Source organism: Ochotona curzoniae, unplaced genomic scaffold (genome assembly GCF_017591425.1).
Source record: "Ochotona curzoniae isolate NIBS_2020 unplaced genomic scaffold, NIBS_Ocur_1.0 contig_4516, whole genome shotgun sequence".
In the NCBI taxonomy this organism is placed as follows: Eukaryota; Metazoa; Chordata; class Mammalia; order Lagomorpha; family Ochotonidae; genus Ochotona; species Ochotona curzoniae.
This window is the reverse complement of record NW_024466313.1, coordinates 889,679-913,614: the sequence shown is the minus strand read 5'-3', so window position 1 is coordinate 913,614 and position 23,936 is coordinate 889,679. Positions and strand designations below refer to the sequence as shown.

The 23,936-nt window shown below is 51.1% G+C and overlaps 1 protein-coding gene across 1 annotated transcript; it reads left to right on the top strand.

Annotated features, from left to right (window-relative positions):
• The first annotated feature begins 1,288 nt into the window (after nucleotides 1-1,288).
• LCA5L (lebercilin LCA5 like) lies at nucleotides 1,289-18,313 on the top strand. The gene is made up of 7 exons (XM_040986636.1): nucleotides 1,289-1,580; nucleotides 5,335-5,849; nucleotides 7,474-7,611; nucleotides 12,412-12,496; nucleotides 13,758-13,864; nucleotides 14,605-14,722; nucleotides 17,655-18,313. The coding sequence occupies exons 2-7, from the start codon at nucleotides 5,403-5,405 to the stop codon at nucleotides 18,311-18,313; spliced, it is 1,554 nt and encodes a 517-aa protein (XP_040842570.1). The 5' UTR covers nucleotides 1,289-1,580; nucleotides 5,335-5,402.
• The last annotated feature ends 5,623 nt before the right edge of the window (nucleotides 18,314-23,936 follow it).

Below are 23,936 nucleotides of genomic sequence, written 5' to 3'. Positions count from 1 at the left end.
TGAGCTGTCCTCTGCTGCTTTCCCAGGTGCATTAGCAGGGAGCTGGATGGGAAGTGGAGCAGCTGGGACCAGAACCAGTGCCCATATGGGATGCTGGCGCTGCAGGTGGAGGATTTGCCTATTGAGCTACCACATCGGCCCTGAATCTTGGTCGTATTCTTAACACATAGACACCAGCAGTGCCCGTGGCAGGCTTTACATTTGTGTTGGAACTGCTCTTCCAAGAAGGCAAGGTAGCACCTGTTAAATGCTCACCATGTTGCCAAACAGTAACATTTCCTGCTTGAGTGACCCTCCGGGGTCAGCGCTGCAGTTCACAGTTTACAGAGGGCCAAGAGCGATTAGGAAACTTGGAGATCCAGATCCAGGCCTGCCGACCTCCGGGTTCTCCTCTTGCATCCCATCGCATTCTTCCACCGTAGCAGCTGTTGGCTTACTTGTGAAGGCAACATTGAGAGGCGAAACAGAAGGGGGAACCTGGTGACTGAGCCTCTATCCCTAAATGGTGGAATTCATCTTCTCCAAGGAGTATTCTAGGTGGGAAATGTTTATAGGGTTTACAAGAAGAACTCAACAGAAGCCTAGCTCATGTCAGCAACAGCTGGCCAACATCCAACTTCTTGTGGATTCGCAACCATTGTTTGGGCGTTTGCATTTGTGTGGTACAAGAAGGGGCTGCGGTCCCGAGGGAGGGTGATGGCTTGGAGGACCTGCAAAGCTCTGAAGGTGGCCGTGCAGCATGTTGAGGCCTTCCGGGTCTCCTGGGCCTGCATCTTGGAGTCTTGTGAGTCCAGACGCCAAGATTCACAAATGGTGCCTCTGCTTCTGTCTGCCGCCGCTTGGCAGGTTGCACCAGTCAGTCCCTGCAGCTGCTCCCTGATCCCTCTGTGTGGCAAAGAGCCAGACAAGCTCCTGGCTTCAGCCTGGCCCGATCCGGACTGCTGTGGCCATTCGGGGAGCATACCAGTAAAGGGAAGATCTCTCTTGTAACCCTGCGCTTCGCATAAATCTTTAAAACATTACAAATTGAAACATTGTTGTCACTGGTGTGATCTTACATGGACTTTATCTTAAACTACCTGTGAATATTATCAAAGTGGGTCTCTGGTATCTTCTACTTTATGCAGAAGTACAAAAAAATAGAATTCCAGAAAGTATTTCAAAATAACCTGCTTTTCTCACACACACCAGTTAGCCACATACAGTTACAGTGCAGCTCTGGCTGTCTTGCTGTCAAGAGCAATAAATTCAAAACACACCCTTCTCTGCCAGGATGTCTACCCTGTCTGTGGTCGATCCCACAAAGCCAGCTCTGGACGAGCACTTCCCCAGCGTGGTGCTGGAGCCCAGCGGGGCGCCCACGGCGCGGCCGGGCAGCCTGTCCAGGGACAGCCTGGCGTCCGACAAGAGCGTGGACTACAGCAGGTCACAGTGCTCCTGCAGCAGCCTCAGCTCCCGCTGCGACTACTCGGAAGACTTCCTCTCCGAGTGTTCTGAGACCAAGAGGAGAAACTGCTCGGAGCAGCCCGCGGGCAAAGGAAAGGGGGAGAAGAAAAGATGCAACATCCCCACACAGAAAGGTAGGACATGGGGTGTGGATGCGGTTTTGCTGTTTAATGCACTAGTAGCTGGGTGACCGTGCCCTTTTATGGAGTTGTGTTTTTTTAAATATAGTGTAAATGTGCATTTCAGCAAGCTTTGAGAGAAGGAATTAGGAAACAGAAATTAAGAGCAATCCCAGAATAGCAGAAATGTTTGCCATGAAGCCTAGCCCTCCTCCCGCAGCTGCACCTCCCGGAGCCGGCTGGTGAGGTTAGTTCCATTTCTAGCCAACAGGTGGCCTTGTAACAGACTTCCACAGTCCCCGGAGCTCACTGGCTTCTTGCCCTTCATCTCAGCTGAAGAATCCAGTTTTGAACGGACAATAAAAGGTACATGCGTGTCGCAGCACCCCAGGAGGGTGGTCTGCAACTTGGGTGAGGCATCTTGGCAGACGGCCTTTCGAAACAGCTGTTCAATGGGCCATCCGTAACGTCCCTCCCTGGGGGGCTGTGAAACCCCCAGGCCGGCCAGCTCCCAGCTGTCCAGAGAGGAAGCGGCATGTGCTGACCTCCGCCCGGGCTGCCCCACCGTGTGGTTCCCTGCTCCCACGTGCAACACTGTTGAGAGCAAGTAGCCGGAAGTCCTCGCCCCTTTGGCCACTGCAGCATCCTCAGTCAAGGGCTGCCACAGGTGGAGGAGCCTGCGGGTCTCGGCAGTGCAGTACGCCAGGTTCGCCTCCTAGAGCTCCCCCCACCCCGCCTGTGAACCAGTGACAACCGCGTGTGGAGCATCCAGAATCTTCAGGTCCCCCCTTCTGCTAGCTGGGGACTCAGCTGAGGTCACTGTCTGTGAAACTCCTAAAACCCTGGGCTTTTGTTTCGCTTCTTTGTTGTCCGTCTGTGTTTGTGAACTGTTGTGGAGGGTAGGACCCCTGGATCTCCCGAGTCCCAAGAGGGAGCCTAGGGAAGGGACCCCTCCGCCCAGTGGCGAGGTCCAGGATAGAAGACGGATGACCCAGTTCCTCCCAACAGCAACGCTCCACAGAAAGGAAACCAGAGAGAGAGCCAGCTGGGGCAGGCATCGGGAGAGGCTGTGGCGGTGGAACCTCACGGCGGTTAGGTCCCCACAGCCACCACCGCCCTTAACCACATTTGACATTCACAAATCTCTGAAAACCAGCTTTTGACTCCAAAATAAGATTTGGCAGCAAAAACCTGATTTGAACTGATCTGAGACTGAACAGTCTGTTGCCTAGGGTGTATTAATAATCATTTATTTTCGTTTAAAACAATGCTTTGGTTGAAGGGTGCTGTCTGCAGAAAATACCGTACATGCAATCAGCTAAGAAAAATGATGGGACTCCAAATTCTCTAAACAGCTCTGGCCCCACGGGTTCACACCACAGGGTCATGACTACCCAGCAGGCTCTGCATTTTTGTAAAGATTGATTTATTATTTGAGATGCAGAGTTATAGAAAGAAACATAGAAAAAAGATCTTCCATGAACTGGCTCACCTCCCGAATGGCCCCAGTGGCCCAAGCTGAGTCACTCTCGAGCCAGGAGCCAGGAGCTTCCTTCGGATCTCCCACATGAGCCACATAAAGCCAGGCCTTTAGCTGGGAGCTCGATCAGAAGTAGAACAGCCAGGACTGGGACCAGCGCCTACACAGGAAGATGGTGCCACAGGCAGAGGCTTGGCCCACTATGCCACAGCACTGGGCCCCCCCGACTATGTTTCAAACTGAGTCTAAATTTTGATGAGATTGTGTGAGAAAGCAGTTAGCATCTGTGTACATATTTCTACAAAAAAAAAAACAAGCACTACATTTTGAGTTCTAAGTGTCTCCTCACATTGCTCGTTAGCAGTGACTTCTTGTTTCTGTCTCCTGTGAATACTGAGCCTCATTTAGCCAGCAATCCTATTCACAAATCAGCATCCACTTCAATCAATTCCCTCACCTCTAGGAGACTAGAATCCAGAATTCCATTTTTCAGGAGAGTGGGAGAGGTTTAGGCTTCCTCAAAGGCCCTTCTGTGCATTACTCCTCTGCCATTATTTTAAATAAATTTGCATGCATCTTTAATTACAATTGTCACCGATGACCCTGGCCGGTGTGTGATGTACTCGGGACATTCATAGCAAGATTAAGCTGTATCACAGGGGTCGATGAACCCGGGAAGGCCTGGAGGGAAGAGGGCCCAGACAGGGCGAATGCTCTCGATGAGTAACTGCGCAGGTGCACTCAGGGAGGCGGGCCAAGGACACAGCTTAGCGTTAGCTACGTCAGCTGCGCATCTTGGCTAACCACAGACTGAACTGTGTGTCGGCGATCTGAGTTCATTAGTGTGCCTGAGCTCAGTGGTTGTAAAATGAGATGTCTTATTAAGGGCAGTTGAATTTCTTATTGTGTGAAATGAAATCAAATGATAAGCTAGAGTACGCATAGGATGCATAGGTTAGGATCAAGAGATATTAAAGTCATTAAAGATTAAACTCATTTCCATTTTCTCTAACTTTTCTAGCTGCACAGTATGAATAACGTATGCAGTATAAACCGGTTGTGTGCCAGTCAAATCTAGCCCTGTATTTACCTTCCTGAGCCTCAACCCTTCCCGTCCAAGCTCACTTGCATAGATAGGAAATTGCATGGAGGCGTGTTGAGCGGAGTGCAGGGCGCACGGAGGGCTGGCCTGCACACAAAAGCTCTTGGGATGATTACAGCCCCCACGTTTCCATCACTTACATGTTCCCTGTCCACGGTCATGTGTGTCTTTTTTTCTTTTTAAGATTTATTTATTTGTATTGGAAAGGCAGATTCACAGAGAGACAGAGAGAAAAATCTTCCTGGTTCACTCCCCAAGTGGCGGCAACAGCCAGAGCTGAGCTGATCCAAAGCCAGGAGCCAGGAGCTTCTTTCCAGGTCTCCCACATGGGTGCAGGGTCCCAAAGCTTTGGGCCGTCCTCCACTGCTTTCCCAGGCCACAAGCAGGGAGCTAGACGGGAAGGGGAGCAGCTGGAACACATACTGGTGCCCATTTGGGATCCTGGCACATGCAAGGAGAGGACTTTAGCCACTAGGCTATTGTGCCAGGCCCTAGGCCATTTACTCTTTAAAAGCCAACACTTCCCATTTTCAAACATCATCCCCCTGCAACAGAGAGAACCCCAAAGAGGGCGAGAAGGAGAAACAACATGCTTTGTCTGTGCCTTTGGTACGTGCCACTGCCAAGCACCCAGAGCTCCATGTGGGCCTCTCGCATGATTCCGGCCGCCCTCTGCTGCTTTCCCAGTCACACAGTTTAATGTTTCTTAAGGGTCATTTTGAATACATGACATCTCACATTGGCCTCTCCTATCAGACTCTCATTACCTGCTGACACACTGCTGGAATTAGCATAGGGGTCCAGGTGCAGCATTTAGCTCAATGCCTAACCTCTGACAAGCACTCGGTGTCAGCTATGCCAGGGCCGTGGCTTTCAGCGCAGCTTTATGCAAGGACTGAAGCTCCGGCCCCGCAGGGCAGAGAGGACTTGGTTTCGCATGATTCTGCGCACTCCGCGGCGATGCAACCTTGGACACACGACTCAAATCCTTCATAAAACAGAACAAACACTGTATTGAAGCAGGTGTCCGGGCCTACACCACAGCTGTCATTAAACGCTGGTTAAATGCTAGGGAACTCTCATTTACACTTATATTTGTGTATATGTGTACAAGGTGGGGCGGGAGGAGGGGAGCTATAGCTATCTCTATATGAATTTGTAATAAAGTGGATTATCTGCTTACACAGGCCGGAAGGAAGTCTCATTTGAAAAAAAGCACACCTGGAACACATCATTTTTAAATTCCCAAATCAATATGATTACCCAGAGAAGAGATGCAATGGCTCAACGCATACTGTCAGCACGGATCCGCAAGATCAAAGAACTGAAGAACGAACTGGCTGACATACACCGGAAGCTAGAGGCCATCGTCATAGAGAACCAGTTTTTAAAACAACTTCAGCTCAGACACTTGAAAGCTATAGGAAAATACGAGAATTCCCAGAATAACCTACCTCAGATTATGGTTAAACATCAGAATGAGGTAAGAAATCTAAGGCAGCTACTTAGGAAATCCCAGGAAAAGGAAAGAGTCATTTCCAGGAAGCTCAGAGAGACTGACAGCGAGTTACTGAAGACCAAGGACGCGCTGCAGGCTCTGCAGAAACTGTCGGAGGATAAAAACCTGGCGGAGAGGGAGGAACTGACACACAGACTGTCAATCCTGACATCCAAAATGGAGGCCAACGACAAGAAGATACAGGTCTGTATGCCAGAGGCCGGCGCACCCCGAGATCCCAGTGCGTGCTGAGCGCACCTGGCTCCCTCTCGAGCACGGCTCCTGTTGGCAGGCTCCCGTTGGCAGGTGCCAGGGCCGATGGGCGGGCGAGGGGGACAGACGGAGCTGGGCATGCCGCTGCCGATCCAGCGAAAGCGAGCCAGGCTGCTCTGTCTGCGAGTGAGGCTTGCGTGTTCCTGAAGCTTCTGTGTGTGCTGTGTGGTGTGAAAGCTTAGACTGGAATCCTCTGTTCGCCACTGTTGCCCTGTTGACAACTTGTCTGCCGGTCTGCATCCTCGCTCGTATTCTCCCTCTGCAACCTGGCCAGTCACTACCGCAAGCACATCCCTACTTCTTTCACAAATGAGAATTCTTCCAGGTCAGGGTCCCGAGAACTAGGCAAGAAAGGAATGACAGCAAGTGCGAGATGAATGACAACAGTACGCGGCTGCCAGAGGCCAAGGGTTACACCAGAAGGGGCGGCCCGAGAGGGGGCACTGCTCACCCAGAAGTCCCTTGCCCATTTGCCACTGGAGATGGCTTTGATCTCCACAGGCATGAACATAAATGCAACTTGCTATGCAATCCCTCGATACTCAGTGGTAAGGCAGGTATTTCCTACAGCCTTGAATTAAGTAAATGCCAGTTGCATTTCATCCTCAGCCTTATCTTAATTACTTCTTGCATTGGTAAAATCCTCTATTTTCAAAGAAAGTTTTCTCCTCCATGTGCATGATGCAGAACACGGTGACTGATGTCACTCTGCATCTTTGTGACCCACAGCCACGTTATTTGCTCTTTTAATTCATACTGGATCCATCTGTCCACGTTTACGTACCTACAACAAGCCCAAAATGAACGAAAGAGCTAAGCGTGTCCTTTTGTTTTTCGGAGGAGGGATCGTGTAGTTTGTTTGACAAAGGCATCTTTAGTAATGATTTCGTCATCATAGTTTTCCACTTGGCCATAGAGGGGAAAGTGTCAGTGTTAGTGGGAAGAAAAAAGATTATACAAAGAAAAAAGATTTAAGCTCTTTTGATAAGAGCTGTCATCGGAGCAAACAGCGGGGTATGTGTGTGTGTGTGTGTGTGTGTGTGCCGTCGGCTGCAGCTCACAGTGGGCACCACATGGGCTGGCACAGTCCAGCAAGGGGCGCACCGATGCCAGGTGACCCCTGCTTGTCTGTGTCCCCCAGAAGTCCCCGTCCCTCCACGTTGGCCTACAAGGAGGCAGAGGCTCCGATGGGGAGAGGCCTGCCCAGAGTTGACAGAAACCTGTACAAAAACAGAAGATTCATTCGTTTGGACAGAAATCCGGTTCCATTTTTAAGTCAGGCAGTGTTTACAAATACCAAAATCAAAGAAAAACAGATAAGCAAGCAAGCAAAAAGCCCCACGTGCTTGACACGTGTGATACTGCGGATTCTTGGGTTTTCGGTGGGGGAGGGGTTGGGGTGAGGGCTGTACTCAGTCCTAGTAAACGTCCCTTGACAAGCCAGTCACTTCAAAACCACAGCGCAAACCCGCCCCTACCGCTGTAATGACTAATGGTCTAGTTTCTGTTAGCACTGAATTGGTTACAGAATGGTCGAACTGTATGCCGTTCGCAGAGCCTGGAGAAGCAGCTAAGGCTCAACAACAGAGCCTTTAGCCGGCAGCTGGCCACCGAAAACCGCAAGACCCTGACAGCCCAGACAGCCACCAAGAGCCTGCAGATGGAAGTGAGGCGCCTCCAACAGAAGCTTAAGGTAGCACTTGCAACACAAGACAGGAGACACAGGGTGAAGAGCTGTGTGTCGGAACTGCTCATGCATACCCTATCTTTGCGTTATTTAACTTCAGAGCTGGCAGTGTGGTGCAGCTGCCAAAGCCATCCCCTGCTTCACCGGCATCCCATGTGGGCACAGGTTCACGTCTCAGCTGCTCCACTTCTGCCTCTGCTTCCTGCTTGTGGCTCAAGGCCCTGGACCCCATCCCCATTTGAGAATGAAGCAGCAGACAGAAGATCTTTCTCACTGTCTCTCTACCTCTCCATATATCTGACTTTCCAATTAAAAAAAAAAAAAAAAAAACCTTTGAAAAAAAAAAAGTAGTGCACATACAGTTTTGCAAGACTTTAAGATTTTTTTTTTTTTTATTGCAAAGTCGGATATACAGAGAGAAGAGACAGAGAGGAAGATCTTCCGTCCAATGGTTTGCTCCCCAACAAAGTCAGGAGCCAGGAACTTCTTCCAGGTCTCCCACACAGGTGCAGGGTCCCAAAGCTTTGGGCCATCCTCGACTGCTTTCCCAGGCCACGAGCAGGGAGGTGGATGGGAAGTGGAGCTGCCGGGATTAGAACTGATGCCTGTATGGATGCCGGCACATGCTAGGCGAGGACTTGGTTACTCTGCCAGGCGGGCACACTGCTTGAAAAGAATTTGTAAATATTTTTAGACTGCTGTCTTTTTGCCTTCAAGATTTCTGAAATGTTCAACAGATTGACGAAGCTATTTGAGATATGTAAATAATAAGTTATTTCAAAAACTAGCAAATTATTTTCGAAAGATTTATTTACGTATTATTTTAAACGTGGGCTACTAGAGAGTGAGAGAAAGAGTAAGAAACAGCCCCTCCGTCTGCTGACTTACTCCCCAGATGATCGTAGCTGGGCTGGCAAGGTGGCCTGTCGGATTACTCTTCCACCTGCGGTGCCAGCATCCCAGATGGGTGTCAGTTCAGTTTCCAGTTGTACCATTTCTGATCCTGCTCCCTGTGTATGGCCTCGGAAAGCAGCAGAAGATGGCTCAAGCGCTTGGGCTGCTGTACCAATGATGGAGACCTGGAAAAAGCTGCAGGCTCCAGGCTCCTGGCTCCAGACTGGCCCAGTTCAAGCCGTTGTAGTTATTTGGGGAGTGAACCAACAGATGGAAATCTCTGTGTCTCCTTCCCTCTCTGTAAAATTTGCCTCTCAAATAAACGTAAATAAATAAGTACCTCGTGGTGAGGCTGAAGCAGAGAGCCTAGAATGCTCTCCTGTTCTCCCACACGAGTGGCAAGGCCCACGTACTCGGAGCACCGACTCTGGCATCCAGGCACATTAGCAGGGAGTCCATCAGGAGCAGTGCTGCGGCCACTTGAACAGATACTCCGATAAGGTGTGCCAGCCTTGCAAGCAGCAGCTTAGCCTGTGGTACTGCAACCTGGTCCCTTAACTAACAAGTCTTAAACTGTACGACAAGCAACTATAACATTTTCTTATGACAGCCATGGAGTTCGTACCCAGGAGACCACCCAGGAGCTATGAGGTGTCTCTGAGGAAGGGGAGGGCTGTGACAGCGTGGGGAGGGCTGTGACCACGTGGGGAGGGCTCACAGATTATTTTGTAAAGCAGGGAAGAGTTGCTCTCATACTGTCTTCTCTGGAGTTGCAGGAAATTTAAGAAAGACTATTCCAGAAAATGACCGTGCCATAGCAACCTTGTCAGAAACCTAACAGAAAAATCTTCAAGATCCACAGAGACAAAGCAGGGATTTTTTTCTTTAATTAATGCTACTTATTTGAAAGGAAAAAAAAAAACCCAGAAAGAAAGAGAGAGAGAGAGCCTCCATCCACTAGCTCACTCCCCAGACGCCCACACAGTCCTGGCCAGGCTCAGCCACAGCTCCATCTGGGCCTCCCCCAGGTGTGGGTGGAGCTGTCACTTGAGCCAGGACTCAAACCCAGGCCCTCCCAGACGCCAGCAGCTCCCAATCCTGTGCCAAGGGGTGTCCGTCCCTACATCAGTGGGCTAATAAGGTAAATTTTGCTTTTCCTTGTGCAAACTTCAAAATATAAAAAGTATTTATCCATTTAAGAAGCCCCTTCTGACAGGAGAAATGCCCAATAAAAATTAAAAGGTCCAAGATAGTATATACAGTGTGACTCAAATTGATTTTGAAGTTAAGGGTGGGTGTTGGAGAGTCCCATTAAGGCATTGCTTCTGGGGCTGGCCTCGTGGCAGAGCGGGCTAAGCTTCCGCCCACAACATTAGCATCCCATTCTGCAGGGCTGGCTCGAATCCCGGACACTGCGTTTCTGACCAGCTGATACAGCTGGAAAGGCGGTGGAGGGTGGCCCAAGACATTCATTCTCTTTCTCTCACACTCCTCCCTTCCTCCTTATCGCTCTGCCTTTCAAATAAAGTAAAATCTTTTCAAAAATTTTTTTATTTGAAAGGCAGATTTATACAGAGAGAAGGAAAGACAAAGAGAAAATTCTTCCATCCAGTGATTTACTCCCCAAATGGCCGCAACAGCCGGAGCTGTGCCAATCCGAAGCCAGGAGCTTCTCCAGGTTTCCCGTGTGGGTGCAGGGTCCCAGAGCGTGGGTTGTCCTGTGCTTTCCCAGACCACAGGCAGGGAGCTGGATGGGAAGGGCAGCAGCCAGCCCATTTGTGATGCTGGGCTTGGAGGTGGAGGATTAGCCAACTGAGCCACGGCACGTTCCCCCCGATCCATCAGCTGAATCTCCTGCACTGCATTCCCATCCTCTGGCCTAGAAGTCTGGAGACCAGGCTTCTCTCCGAGGCCTGGGAGGACTGTCCTGCTGTGTTTCCTTTTGAGCCAGCCATGTCCACACTGGACACTTGCTGGTCCACAGTTGTTGGTCCCCTCCTTCGCCACTCTCTATTGCAAAACCCTCGAGCATTCAAATTAACACATATCATTTTCCGTGTCATCAAGATACTCCTGAGGCAGTAGGCATTTGATGCAAGGGTTAAACCATTGCTTACAGTGCCTGCCTCCCACCTCAGAGTTCCTGGGTTCAAGTCCCAGCTCAGCTCTCCATGCCATCCTCTTGCTTCGGTCCAACAGGTGACAGCTCAAGCAGCCGAGTACTGCCGCCCCTCGGGAGCTGAAGTGCTGGCGCTGGCTCCTGCTCAGCCAGCCCGGCTCCTGGGGAAGTGAGCCAGCAGATGGAGGATCTCTGTCTCTTTCTTTCAAACAAATTTTTACAAAAAAAAAAAAAAACTTTAATCTAAAAAACAATATGCCACTCTAACATCAAAACCCCTGTCTTAACCAGATGAAAAGACCATTCTTCAAATATTCTTAAAAATAATATCCAGATCATACCAGGGTACTTAAAAAAGTTTATGGAAAAATGAAGCTAAAAGGTACATTTATTCTGTAGCCATCCATATGAGGCAGTTTTCAGGTTAGAAGGTTTTATGGGGGAAAAAAAAAAACTAGGAGTGGATTTCAAAATTCGGGGCTTCCAATCAATTTAACTTTGTGAAGAGCCCTCCTCCTGGATGATGAGCTGGTGATGAGCTGTCATCATGGCGGTTCTTTTGACTCAATGTGACCCAGAGGAAAGAAAGGAGCGGAGACTCCCGGGGACTCCGACCACCCTGGGCCGAGCCCTGCCCTGTCCTGCTCACCTGCAGAATCCTCCCGTCTCCTCTGCTCTCTGTAGCTGATCCCGGGCAGCACGCGGGGAGCAGGAGGAGGTGCATCTGTCTTTGAGGTTGTCTTCAACCCTTGCAGAAACGCCCTCCACCCCCGTGACAGCACTTGGAGCCTGAGGCAGAGTGCCTGCTGCTGCCCTTGAGCCCTCACCTCCTTCCCCAGGCCCCTTTCCAGACCTGGTTCCACTGAGCAGTGGCTGGTCTCTACCCCTACCCGGTCCCCGGGACCCTGCCTGGCGTGCCCCGGATACAGCCGGTGGATCCCTGGACCATCAAAAGCAAGGTCAAACCTTGGCCGTCTTCCCTCACTGACAGATAGCAAATGCTGGAAGAGCCAGCCTCTGCCAAATGCCACGCTGTGCGCCCTTGTCTGCACCTGTGACCCCAAAGACGCCAGCGTACGCTGCCAGCCCCACTCACAGCTGCCCCGCAGGGGTCTCCATGAGTATGGCAGAAAAGGAGCATCACGGGGCCCCTTGCACAGACACTGTGTCCAGTCCTCTAACGCGCTGCCTAGCCTGTCTCCATAAACAGTGGGACTCGCAGTTCCTCCAGGTTGTCCCAAGGCCTCCTTCTCTGAGCTTTCTAAACCTCAGAGATGCTTCCTCCCCCACAAACATCCCTTGGCCCACAGATTTGACTCTAATCCACGAGACGTGGGATGTGTGTGAGTGAGTGTGAGTTACACACGCCTGTCACAGCCTCACATCCAGACAGCGGGAAGCAGCCTCAGCTCGTCTAGGCCCGCCTCCTAACCAAGGCGACAGTGGAAGAGGTGTGTCCGCAAGGTTACTGAGCTGTGCTGTCGTCAAGCCAGCACTGCGGTGCGCCGGGGTCAGCCACAGCTCGTGACATCAGAATCGCACATCACAGCTGAGTCCCAGTCGCCCCAGCTTCCCGCGAATGTGCCTTGAAAGAGTTAAAAAAAAAAAAAAGTTTAGAACTTTCCAAAGTTCTTTGTGGTATACAATGTACGAACGATTCCTGCTTTCTTCTTGAATCCACTGATTTTTATTCAAAAGATACTGAGTTCACTTAAATTGCTTTTCCAAATGAAGAACTCGATGTTGAGAAAAGCAAATATTTATGGGAAATTGGATATTATGTTTCTTTTTAGGAGAAGGACCGTGAGCTTGAAATTAAAAACATCTATACTAACAGAATTCTTAAAAATCTGCTTGAGAAAGATGAGTATCCAAAAGGTGGGTTTGAATTACTTTGTTTCAAATCCAGTTGGAAGTGTCTGGTCACATCTCCTTAGTGTGGAGCCAAACTAATGGATCGTTTGGAAAAATCATCAGGCCCTGAGATACATTCTATGATTCTAGAAGATGACATCAATTAAACTGTGATCTGGCAAAAAAAAAAAAAATAGCTAGAAAAAAATTAAAATGACTTCCTGCTTCTCCATTTTTGGTTTGTTCCCTTACATCTTTTTTTCCTGATGGAACAAAGAATAACAAAGAATAACAAAGTTCTAAATGATTGACAAAAACTAGACTTTGTTTAACCTTCCCCAGGTTCAACTGAACTCAATCTTTCGGTTAACCAATGTATGACTTTTGAAAACAAAGGTCCTTAAGGTATATTTAATACTTCTCAGTGTCGATTTTGACAAACTGTATGCCCCTGAAAAGCACCACCCCAATCCAGATCCGGTCCTAACCTCCTCCCCAGCCCCCTCGTGCCCTGTGCTGAGCCCTGGCCCAGGCGGCCAAAGGCTTGCCTGCTCTCACAGCAGCTTCGCCTACCCGCTGCTAAACCTCCTCAAGGAATCATAAATCACACGCGCTCCTGTGTCTGGCGACTTCTGTTTGTGTCATGTTCTCTGATTCACGTGTGTCAGGGTGGCTATCACAAGTTTGGGCCCTTTTATTGCTAAGTGCCATTCCTCCCTTCAAAGCAGGGGGTCCTTGCTGTCCCCCACCAGCTCTCAGAGGAGGACCCATAGGAGCACTTCCTCTAGCCTGGGAAGCGAAGGAAGGCAGCAACCCCCAATTCCTCATCTCTCCTGGCTTGGGGCATCTAATACAGAATAACAGCCACCAGGAAAGGGAAAAAAAGCTGAACCAAACAGGGGCGCTTTACAGAGATCCTCATTCGGGGCAGCTGCCATCCAGGCTGTGCGCGCCAGACACAGTCTGGCCACTTGCCTCACCACTGTGTCTCTGGTGAGCCCGCCTGCAGGGGACAGCCTTGTCCCCAGAGAACAGCACTGCCCGCTGTGTTCACCGACCGCGGTGGAGCCAGTGACACCCTGGGCCCAGAAGGAAGATGAGCCAGGAGACAGGTAGTGGGGACAGGAGGGGAGGAGAGAAAGAAAACCGGCAAATAGGACACACATGTTGAATATTCAGTACATTTCTGCTTTATTATTACATTGCATACTTTAGCATTTATTTGAATCTGTGTTGCTTTCAACAGTAAAAATATTTCCTACATACAAATCTACCTGTTCTGCAGCCGTTTCAACCAAATCGGTACAAGCAGACAAAAAAAGCTTGCCGTCCGTCAGTGTGCGACACCAAGAGACGCAGAAGTCGGCAGAGCTCTCGGGCCTGAGCGCGAAGGTACGGCAAGCCGGGACCTGGCGATGCTTCGCCAAATATGTCTCAGCAGAGACGCATCAGCCAGGTCCACTAGTCCATACAGAAAGTATGTTCGCCTCATTAGAGTAAAAGTGACACTTCCCAGCATGTAGCCCAGCAGTCGAGGCGTCCATGTGCCCTTGGCAGATTCCCCAGGTTCAATTCCGTGCCCCAGCACCCTGTCAAGCAGGCTTCGGCAACTGCGCTCCTGCACCCACTTCCCACTCCTTGCTCCCAGCTTTCATCTGCCCCAAAGGGCCTGGCATTCACTTTGGCAGTGAATTAATAGAGGGAAGCTTACTTGTTTACTCTCTCTCTACCTCTCTCTCTCAAATAAATAATTTTTAAAATGCTCTAGACCCATCAGGTCGGCACCTTAGCATAGCAGGCTAAGTCTGCATCTGTGGCCCCAGCATCCCACATGAGAACTTGCTCAAGTCCGGCTGCTCCCTACATACAGCCTGGGCAAGCAGCGGAGGATGGCTCAGGCCCGCGGGCTCCCGCACCCACACGGGAGACCTGGAAGATGCTCCTGGCTCCTGGCTTCAGACAGGCCCAGCTCCAGCCGTCGTGGCCATCTGGACAGTGGACCAATGGATGGAAGACCTCTCTCCATGTTTTTCCTTCTTTCTGTCACTTTGCCTTTCAAATACAAATAAATCTTTCAAAAAAATTATCTAGATCCCCTAAAAATATGTTTTTGCTGGTTTTCTAAATTACAGGATAAAAAAGCAACAAGAAACATTGGCCAGAAAGAAAAAATAATTGAAATTAATTATGAAATTCCTCATTGTATCAGTAAACTACCAAACAAAGAAGATTCTAAGAGAAAACATGAAGGTAATATTTTTGTTTCCTTTATTCTTTGCTTTAAATTATAAATTAGTATATATGAGCATAAAAACACTCAAAAGTTTATGAAATGTTAATAATAGGAGCCTAAGTTTAAAAAAAAAAAGAAAACTTCCTAAAAACAATAGAGGCATTACACACCCAGCATATTGCTTGAGAAACCTAACCATCAGGGCCTGGCATGGTGCTGTGTAGGCTAATCCTCTGCCTGCAGTGTCAGCATCCCCTTGGGCACAGGTTCATGTCCTGGCTGCTTCAGTTCTAAACCAACGCCCTGCTTGTAGCCTGCAAAGCATCAGAGCATGGTCCAAGTCCTTGGGACCCTGCACCCACATGGGAGACTCAGAAGTTCCTGGCTCCTGGCTTTGGATCAGCTCAGCTCCAGCCATTGTGGCTACTTGGGGAGTAAACCAGTAGACAGAAAATCAATTTCTCTCTCTCTCCTTTCTCTCCCTCTCTCTCTGTGTCCCTCTCTTCATAAATTCTGACTTTCAAGTAAAAATGAATAAACCATTTGAAGAAGCAGAGCTGGAACATCAGTGACCCTCAGAACTTCCCTCAGCCACCTACTCTCCCTGCCCACCACTAAGCGGAGCTTCTAGAATGTCAGGCCCACCACACCTTTGCTTCCTCCCACAGCTCCCCATCCTGTCCTGGTGTCTGCATGAGTCGGCTTGAGCTGCCGCAATGAAAATACCAGCAGACATTTATTTTCTTACAGTCTGGATGCTTGGAAGGCCAAGCTCTGGGCTCTGGGCTCCAGTTTCCAGGCTCTGGACTCTGGGCTCCAGGCTCCAGGCTCCAGGTTCAGGGCTCCGGGCTCCAGGCTCCGGGCTCCGGGCTCCAGGTTCAGGGCTCCAGGCTCCAGGCTCCAGGTTCAGGGCTCCAGGCTCCAGGCTCCAGGCTCCGGGCTCCGGGCTCCAGGTTCAGGGCTCCGGGCTCCAGGCTCTGGGCTCCGGGCTCCAGGTTCAGGGCTCCAGGCTCCAGGCTCTAGGCTCCGGGCTCCAGGTTCAGGGCTCCAGGCTCCGGGCTCTGGCCCCTTGGTTCCTGATGAGACCTCTTTCCAGTCTGTAGACGGCCTCTGCTTGGGCTGGAGTCCCAGGAAGAGGGTAACAGGCAAGAGCAGCACCACTCTGCTAGGGACAGCAATGCCATCACCAGGGCCCCCCGCTCCTGTGACGTGAAAGGCTCTGTCGCAAGCTGGGGGGGGACGCAACCTGCCAAGTCCGAACCAGAGTCCTTAAACAGCAGGTCCAGGTCTGCAGATCCCGATAACAGGGTCAAACCCAGAACACTCCCAGCAGGAGCTCAGCTAACAGATTGCAGGTTTCCTTCCCTGAAGGTCGTAGGCCCAGTGGGTGGGGCCTCCAGCTGTCTGGGAGACAGAGTAGCCATCAGTGCCACCAGCAGGCAGAGCTCCTCTAGCAGGTGCAGGAGGTGCGGGGTCAGAGGGCAGGGGTTGCTCAGGATGTCTAAGATGAACAGAGCACATTTCCAGCACGGAGGGGCAGGTCTCCGCAGGGCGCAGGTCTCCGCAGGGCGCAGGTCTCCGCAGGGCGCCTTCTTAGCCCATCCAGGCTGCAGGCTTGACAGGAAGCCCCACACCTGACCAGGCCTCAGGCAGGGCACGCTGGCTCATGGGCATTGGGCACCAGGGGGCGGGGGGAGGGGTAGAGTCCCATGAGGGGAGTCAACAGCAGATGGAAGCTCACTTGCGCTCTCTCTCTGACCAATCCGGACGCAGGAACCTCCTCTGAGTCTCCCACGTGGGTGCAGGGTCCCAAGGCTTTGGGCCATCCTCCACTGCCTTCCCAGGCCACAAGCAGGGAGCTGGATGGGAAGTGGAGCAGCCAGGACACAAACTGGTGCCCGTATGAGATCATGGCATTTTGCAAGGGGAGAATCAGCCAAATGAAGGTATTGTGCCGAGCCCAAGGATTTTTTTTTTATTTGAAAGACAGATTTATAGAGAGGAGGAGGGACAGAGAAAGATCTTCCATCCCCAGGTCACTGCCACAACAGCTGCCAACAGCCAGAGCTGAACCAGGAGCCAGGGCGCAGGACCCCAAGGCCCCGGGCCATGCTCTGCTGCTTTCCCAGGCCATGAGCAGGGAGCTGGACAGGAATGTGTGGCACCTCATGCATGAACCGGCACCCATATGGGATGCTAGTGCTGGAAGACGGAAGACTAGTCTGTTGAGCCAACATGCCAGTCCCTGAATAAGTCCTTTAAAAAGAAAATTCTAGTTTCTTTATATTCTCATCAACTCTAGAAATTATTTGAGGGCCCAGTGCAGTTGCCTAGCAGCTAAAGTCCTCGCTTTGAACGTGCCCTGGGATCCCATATGGGTGCTGGTTCTAATCCAAGCGGCCCCGCTTCCCATCCAGCTCCCTGCCTGTGGCCTGGGAAAGCAGTTGAAGACGGCCCAAAGCCTTGGGACCCTGCATCCATGTGGGAGGCCTGGAAGAGGCTCCTGGCTCCTGGCTCCAGATCGGTGTAGCACCAGCCATTGTGCTCACTTGGGGAGTGAATTATCAGATGAAAGATCTTCCTGTCTCTCCTCCTCTCTGTATATCTGACTTTGCAATAAAAAAATAAAATAGATCTTTGAAAAAAAATTATCTGAGAACTGGTTTGGGTGAAGCACGTCTTCACTGTTTTACCTGACACCGTACCCAGTTCATGATGTTAAACACCTATTACCTATTAGTAATCTGCATTGGCAAAATGATTTCTTCCCGTATGAAGATTGCTTTCCTCCAGGTTTCCTAGTTCCTGCTGACTCGGGGTGTAACGTTCCAAGCTGGTGTGCATTTTAAGTGCTTTTCAGAAGGTGGCGGTAAGTGTGCCTGGAATGCCACCTTGGCGAGAAACCCATTCATTGTCAAGACCACAAACCTGCCTGCTTCTCTCCCGTAGCTATACCGAAGGAAGAGAAACATCTGGAAGCGCAGGCACCTCTGGAGAATACCGGAAGGCAGAGAGAGAAGAAGGAAGACCTGGAGAAGAACACCGCTTCAGGGAAAGAAAAGCCAGAGAGCCCGCCAGCACGGAGAAGTGAGGAGGGCCAGGAGGGAGCAGGTGAGCAGCGCGAGGAGCCAGGCCAGGCAGAGGCTGCCAGCGCCGCGGGGCCCTGGAGGCCCAGGAAGCGCTACTCCTTCACCGAAACCATCGAGAACCTGCACCACGGCCTGCCCACGTCGGGCGCCACGAGATGCCACCACGGCCCCGGCGCACGCCACAGCCACCCGGGGGACGCGAGGCTGGAGCCCTGCGCCGGCGCCTACGAGCCCTCCTTCGGGAAGTCTTCCAGAACCAAGGCCAGAGACGCGGCCTTCCGAGATAAGAAGAGCAGTCTCATGGAGGAACTCTTCGGATCGGGCCAGGTCTTCCAGCACGGCCAGGCGAGCAGCGGCGTCCCGGGCGCGTGTGAGACACCCAAGCCCAAGGCGATGGCCCGGCTGCCGCCCAGCCAGGCGTCGGCCAGCAACGCTTTCGGGGATTCTAAGGTAACGGTCGTGAACTCTGTGACGGCGTCGTCTTCACCCACAGAAGAAACGAGAAAGATACTTATTTAAATATAATCACTATCCCAGTACAGTCTGGTTTGATGTACTGCGACCGTGCCTTTATGCGTGAGAGATGGAGGTGGTGCTGGTGTGCGTGTGTGTGTGCGCGTGTTGGAATTTAAATGGACTTTGGATAACTAACGTTTTATTTTATTGCGAATCTGATTTAAAAAAAAAAAAACCCCACTGCATGATATTTTGTGTATAATTTTGGAGAACAGTGTAGAATTCTCTCTTGAGAAATGTCACATGCTTATTTCTGACATAAGGGCTGCTCAGGAGTGGATTCAGCTCTGGCTTGCCCTTCTCCTGCCACCAGCATGCAGAGGGACTGTGGACACCCAAGCACCCATGGGCTCACCCTCAGCCTTGGCACAGCTGGCTCCGGCACAGCCACCTGCACCTCAGGTCCCAGAAAGACACACGCTCCCCACTGCCCACCCAAGGCGGCCATGGCTGGGCATACACTCCCCGCTGCCTGCCCGAGGCGGCCATGGCTGGGCACACACTGCCCGCTGCCCACCCGCCCGAGGAGGCCATGGCCTGGCACACACTGCCCGCTGCCCGCCCGCCCGAGGAGGCCATGGCCTGGCACACACTGCCCGCTGTCCACCCGCCCGAGGCGGCCATGGCTGGGCACACACTCCCCACTGCCCGCCCGAGGCGGCCATGGCTAGACACACACTGCCCGCTGCCCGCCCGCCCGAGGCGGCCATGGCTGGGCACACACTCCCTGCTGCCCACCCTGGGAGCCACAGCTCAGTTGGCCAGTAAGACTTTGCCAGTTGCACGCTCACTTCGCCCTGCTGAGCGGCCCTCTGTAACAGCATGCAAAGGTAATATTTGAAGTACAAATTTACTTTTTTTACTGTCAAGTGAGACATGTCAAGACCTCCTACAAGATTCATTTATGATACGGATTAGACGGGTGTCACTCCCAGGAAGAGTGTTGTCAGGGACAAGTCTCGAGGTTAAGGTGCCAGTTAGCATGCTCGACTTCCACAGCAGAGGGCCGGGTCCCCCACGCCCAGCCCCTGATCCCAGCTCATTGCTAGCTGGCACTGCCGAGACAGCAGAGTGGTGCCAGCATTCCTGCCGCCCACGTGGGAGAGCCAGACAGACCCCTGGCCCTTCAGGACCACAGAGGAGTGACCCTACAGACGGGGGGTCTGGGTTCTCTCTCCTCTCCCTCTCTCTGCTTCTGTAATTAATTTTAACATGTTTATCAGTCTTAGGGTTTATTGTAACTTCTATACATGGTAGCCGCTTTGACAAGGAGCAATAGTATCCCAGAGCCCATTTTAAGAGGGGCATGGTGATTTGGTGTTCTCTGGGCAAAGTGGGGCTCCAACACCCTGCCCCTCCGTGCTTCCCTCACATACACCTGAGATCCGGCCTGTCTTCTGCTAATCTGTTCTAAAGAAATAAAAGTACAGCAGTGTAATTAATGCCCACTCAAGCCAGCCGCTCCGTCCTAATTAACACATCCATCTCACTTAGAATATTCTAACAGGATCATATAAAAGCAGCTGGATGTCCAGACCATCTTCCCGAATTTATTTTCTTAAAGGGTAACTTCTTCATAACCTAGACACCCAAGATGTCACAGATGGTGAACACTGACATACTTTTTAAAGTTAAAAAGTTATGACGAGGGTCTTGGGATGGGGCGTCTCATGCCTGGATCCCAGACGACAGCCACTATGTGCATGTGGTGAGCTGTCCCCGGGACTGCCTGGGCTCCGGGACTGCTCCCTTCCAGGTGAGTGCACCGAGGGGGGAGGTCTCCGTGACTGGGCAGGTCCAGGACCCACCCACTGCCTTCATTGGGCGGTGAATGGGATTGGGGAGGGGCGCAAAATTGGGCCTGGGAGTTTAAACTTCCAGCACTCCTGGCTGCTGGTGGATCTCAGGACGGGGCGTCTCATGCCTGGATCCCAGACAATAGCCACCATGTGCATGTGGTGAGCTGTCCCTGGGCAGGGAGTTCTGGGGTTTTGGTTCTTTGAGTCGCTGCTTAGTTAGCTCCAGGTTGAACCCATTGTGCTTCTAGGACATGAAGCATTCATAAAGATTCCCATTGGCAGTAACTCTTCCTTTGTAAAACTTGTAATCACTGAACAATGCTGACCACCAAATACCAGTCCATGCAGAAGCTATGGCTTCGGGCTTGTCCTGCAGAATTATATCATGTTACCTGACATGATGATGGGTCAGAAGGGTCACACTGAGCAAGCCATTACATTAACTAGCACTCAAAAACCGTAACTTGGGGTAAATTCTGTGAGGGATGTATGGGCCACATCCTGTGAAAATTCTAGCCCCACTGGTTATCTCAAGAGTAGGGGTGGTGATGGACTACGCTAGGTGTGACCAAGGAGCCTGCCATCAATCACAGGTAAAGGAACCCCCAATAGTCTGGACTGGTCAGGGCAGCAGCACCCAATTGTGCATCCTGATTAGGGTGTGGGGTGGGCTGGGCTGCAACGCTCACCAGCTCATACAAGGCCAAATGGAAGGCCAGACTGCGCCGGGCACTGGCCTAAACCCAATGGCATGTATGAGAACTGGGTCTGGGAGGGGATCAAGTTGAGGAACTTAGGAAACTCCCTTGGCGAGTCATAGCTCCAGCTGCTGAACATGTGGTCCAGACCTGGGGGCCGGACAAGCTGGGAAAAGTAGCTCCAACAACTGGCAAAAGTGTCAACTGGTAATGCAACAGGGTAGATCAGGCAGGACTGAGCAAACCTTAGCCCACAAGTAAAACTAGAAACCAGGACAGAGCACAGGTCATGCCGAGCTAGGCTCTTGTACCTACTGGTCTGCGGGAGCCAAGAATGCTAAGCCACAGTGTCTAAGGCAGAGGTCAGGACAGGTGAGGGGCTGTGCCAAGCTGAGTCAGAGAAACCACTGGCATGCAAGTGATCTATGGCTGGCAACAGGCCGGGTTGGGGAGCTAAGGGGACAACCCTGGCTGGGTTGAGGTTCTCACCAAGGGGTGTGTGACCTGGAACGGGGGCTGCGTTCTGATTGGGAAACAGTTGTAGTCTCCCTTGGCACAAGTGTGGACTGGGATTGGATGCACCAAACCGGGCCAGACCCCAACACCCTCTGGTGTCCTGGAGGACCAAGGAGGATGTGCAATGGACTAGGCAAGGTCTCAAACCCCTACTGAGCCATGTGTGAGCCATATGTGGGTATGGACAAACCATGGCTGGGCTGAAACATCCAACAGCAAGGACCAGTTTGGATTGAAGACCAGTCAGGAAAAGCCACTGTTCCTGCTATGACAGGAGGTGGACTAAGCAGGGCTGGCTCATGGAACCACTGGTAAGTGTGAAACCTGGCATTGGGAGAGGTTCTGATGGAGGAGCCTGGGCAACTCCTCTGGCAGGACACAGACCCTACAGGTAAGTGCAAGAAACATGATAGGAAACAGCCCAGAACAGGCCATGGAAAGTTACCCACTGGCATACAATTGGCAGACGTGGGGGCAAGACCAGGCTGAATATGTCCACATCATCCACTGGCAAATCCAAGCACCAGAACAGTGTGGGTCGAGCCAGGTTCGGTCACAATGAAGACTAGTGCACAATATGGAATGCCAAGGTGAGGTTGCCTGTACCAGAAGGGACCGCAGCACCCAACCAGCACACGTGAGAACAAGGAACGGAGGGGGCAGAGCTGGCAGGGGAATAAGGGAGGGTTCCTTTGCTGGACAGCTACTCCCGCTGGAGAGCATGGGCTGGGATGGGGGCAGACCAGACTAGGCAGAGCTACCACACCTTTGAGCCCCATGTGGACTAGATCAGGGAAAAGCCGGGCTGGGCGGATTATTCCTACTGGTGCAAATAAAAGTAGGGTGGGCGAGGGTTATTTGGGCTTAGCCACAGCATCAGCTGGCAAAAGCTGGCACTGGGGGCTAGTTCTGTCAAGTCAACCACAGAACTACCTGGAGAGTGCATAATCTGGGAGTGGGAGAGGCCTGGGAGGGAAATAGTGGGCTCATCCCTCTTGGGTTACCACTTCTACGGAGGGCATAAAACTAAGATAGTGGCTGGGGTGGAATGGGGTGTGGGACAGACTGGATTACTGCTACACATACTGGCAAACCAGGGTAGGAGGCGGGCCTGGTGAGGGTTATTGCAGGTCGCTCCAACTAGGCTGCAGCTCCCACTGGTTTATGTGAGGGCCAAGTATGTGCTGGGCAGAACCAGGCTGGACTGCAACACCCAGTGGTTCCAGTGGAAGTCGGGAGTGAAAACAGAACCAACCCAGCAATTGCAACCACCAGCTGATTGGAGCGATGGACGGTGCCAGGCCCTGTACTTGTTAGCACATACAAGAAGTTTCTTTGGAGATCTTCCTAATCTAAATGCTGGACTCAGAACCCTAACGAAGAAAAGAGAGAAGACAGAACAGCTCAACCAACCATCTCAGCTATGATGGACTATGTCAACCAGTGGATTTTTCAAAGACCTCATACTGCTTGGAGTGGCAAGATTGACAGCAATTCATAACCGTTGAAATATCAAAACCACTGGAGCAAAAACCTCAGAGCATGCCCTACATCCGGGACCTGGGGAGGGTGGGAAATTGGGTGGGCCTTCTCCCTTAATACCCCCCTTTAAACATGAAGGAAACAATATGGGAAAAAAATGCCTCAATAGAATATAGAATAATGCCTAATTAGGAAAAAAAAAAAGTTATGACGAAAACACAATTTTATTTAAAACCACACACAGGAAAAATGCTACCATTGGCGTAAGTTTGACCTCTATGGAAGTCAAGGAAGGTTCCTAGGGGAAATATGCAAACGTCCAGTAAATGTCCTGTCCATCATACACAGAACATGTACCAAAATTTCACCCAGGGATACTGAAAACCAAGAAGCAGATAAATCATAGTAATATACAAACACTGACTCCAGAACAAATATAAAACCTGAGAAAGGGGCTAATAGGGGCACAGTGGGTTAGGCCACTGTCTGTGACGCCAGCATCCCATAGGACCACAGGCTGAGTCTTAGCTGCTCCACTTCCTATTCAGTTCCATGCTAGTGCGCCCAGGAAAACAACAAAAAATGGCTCCCTCCTCTCACGTGGGAGACCCATCCACTCCTGGCGTGGCCTGGCCAGCACCAGCCATTGCAGCCATCTGAAAAGGGAGCCAGCACATGGAAGCTTGCTCGCTCGCTTTCTCTCTCTGCAATTCTGCCTTTCAAATAAATCTTTAGGGGGAAAAAAAAAAAAAAAAAAGCCCTGAGTAAATGTAAGATACGCAAGGAAATTGAAACCAGATATTCAAATCCCTACAAAAAAAATCAGAGACGAACACAGATCACTTTGACTAGCCCCAAGTTCATCACACAGTGAAAGAAGAAATATTAATTTTATTTTTTAATTGAAGTTCCTTTTTAAAAATATTTTTAAGAGAATTTAACACAAAAAAATTATATTTACAAGCTACAGCGTGAGGCACTGTGTAAGCTGCAAACCCATTCCCAGTTTTAACCAGCCTGGCCCAGGAGAGGAGGGGACATGGGCAGCTCCCTTCTGTGAGGATTCCAGAACTTTGACACTCAAACTAGAGGAAGAAAAAGGCAATCAAGTCCACCATCACCAGCTTAACC

Excerpts from the sequence above, each read along its gene's own strand:
- LCA5L (XM_040986636.1), top strand. The coding sequence starts at position 5,403 with ATGATTACCCAGAGAAGAGATGCAATGGCTCAACGCATACTGTCAGCA. Across the intron at positions 12,497-13,757 it reads GAAAGATGAGTATCCAAAAG|CCGTTTCAACCAAATCGGTA; the intron begins GTGGGTTTGAAT and ends CCTGTTCTGCAG. Across the intron at positions 13,865-14,604 it reads TCTCGGGCCTGAGCGCGAAG|GATAAAAAAGCAACAAGAAA; the intron begins GTACGGCAAGCC and ends TCTAAATTACAG.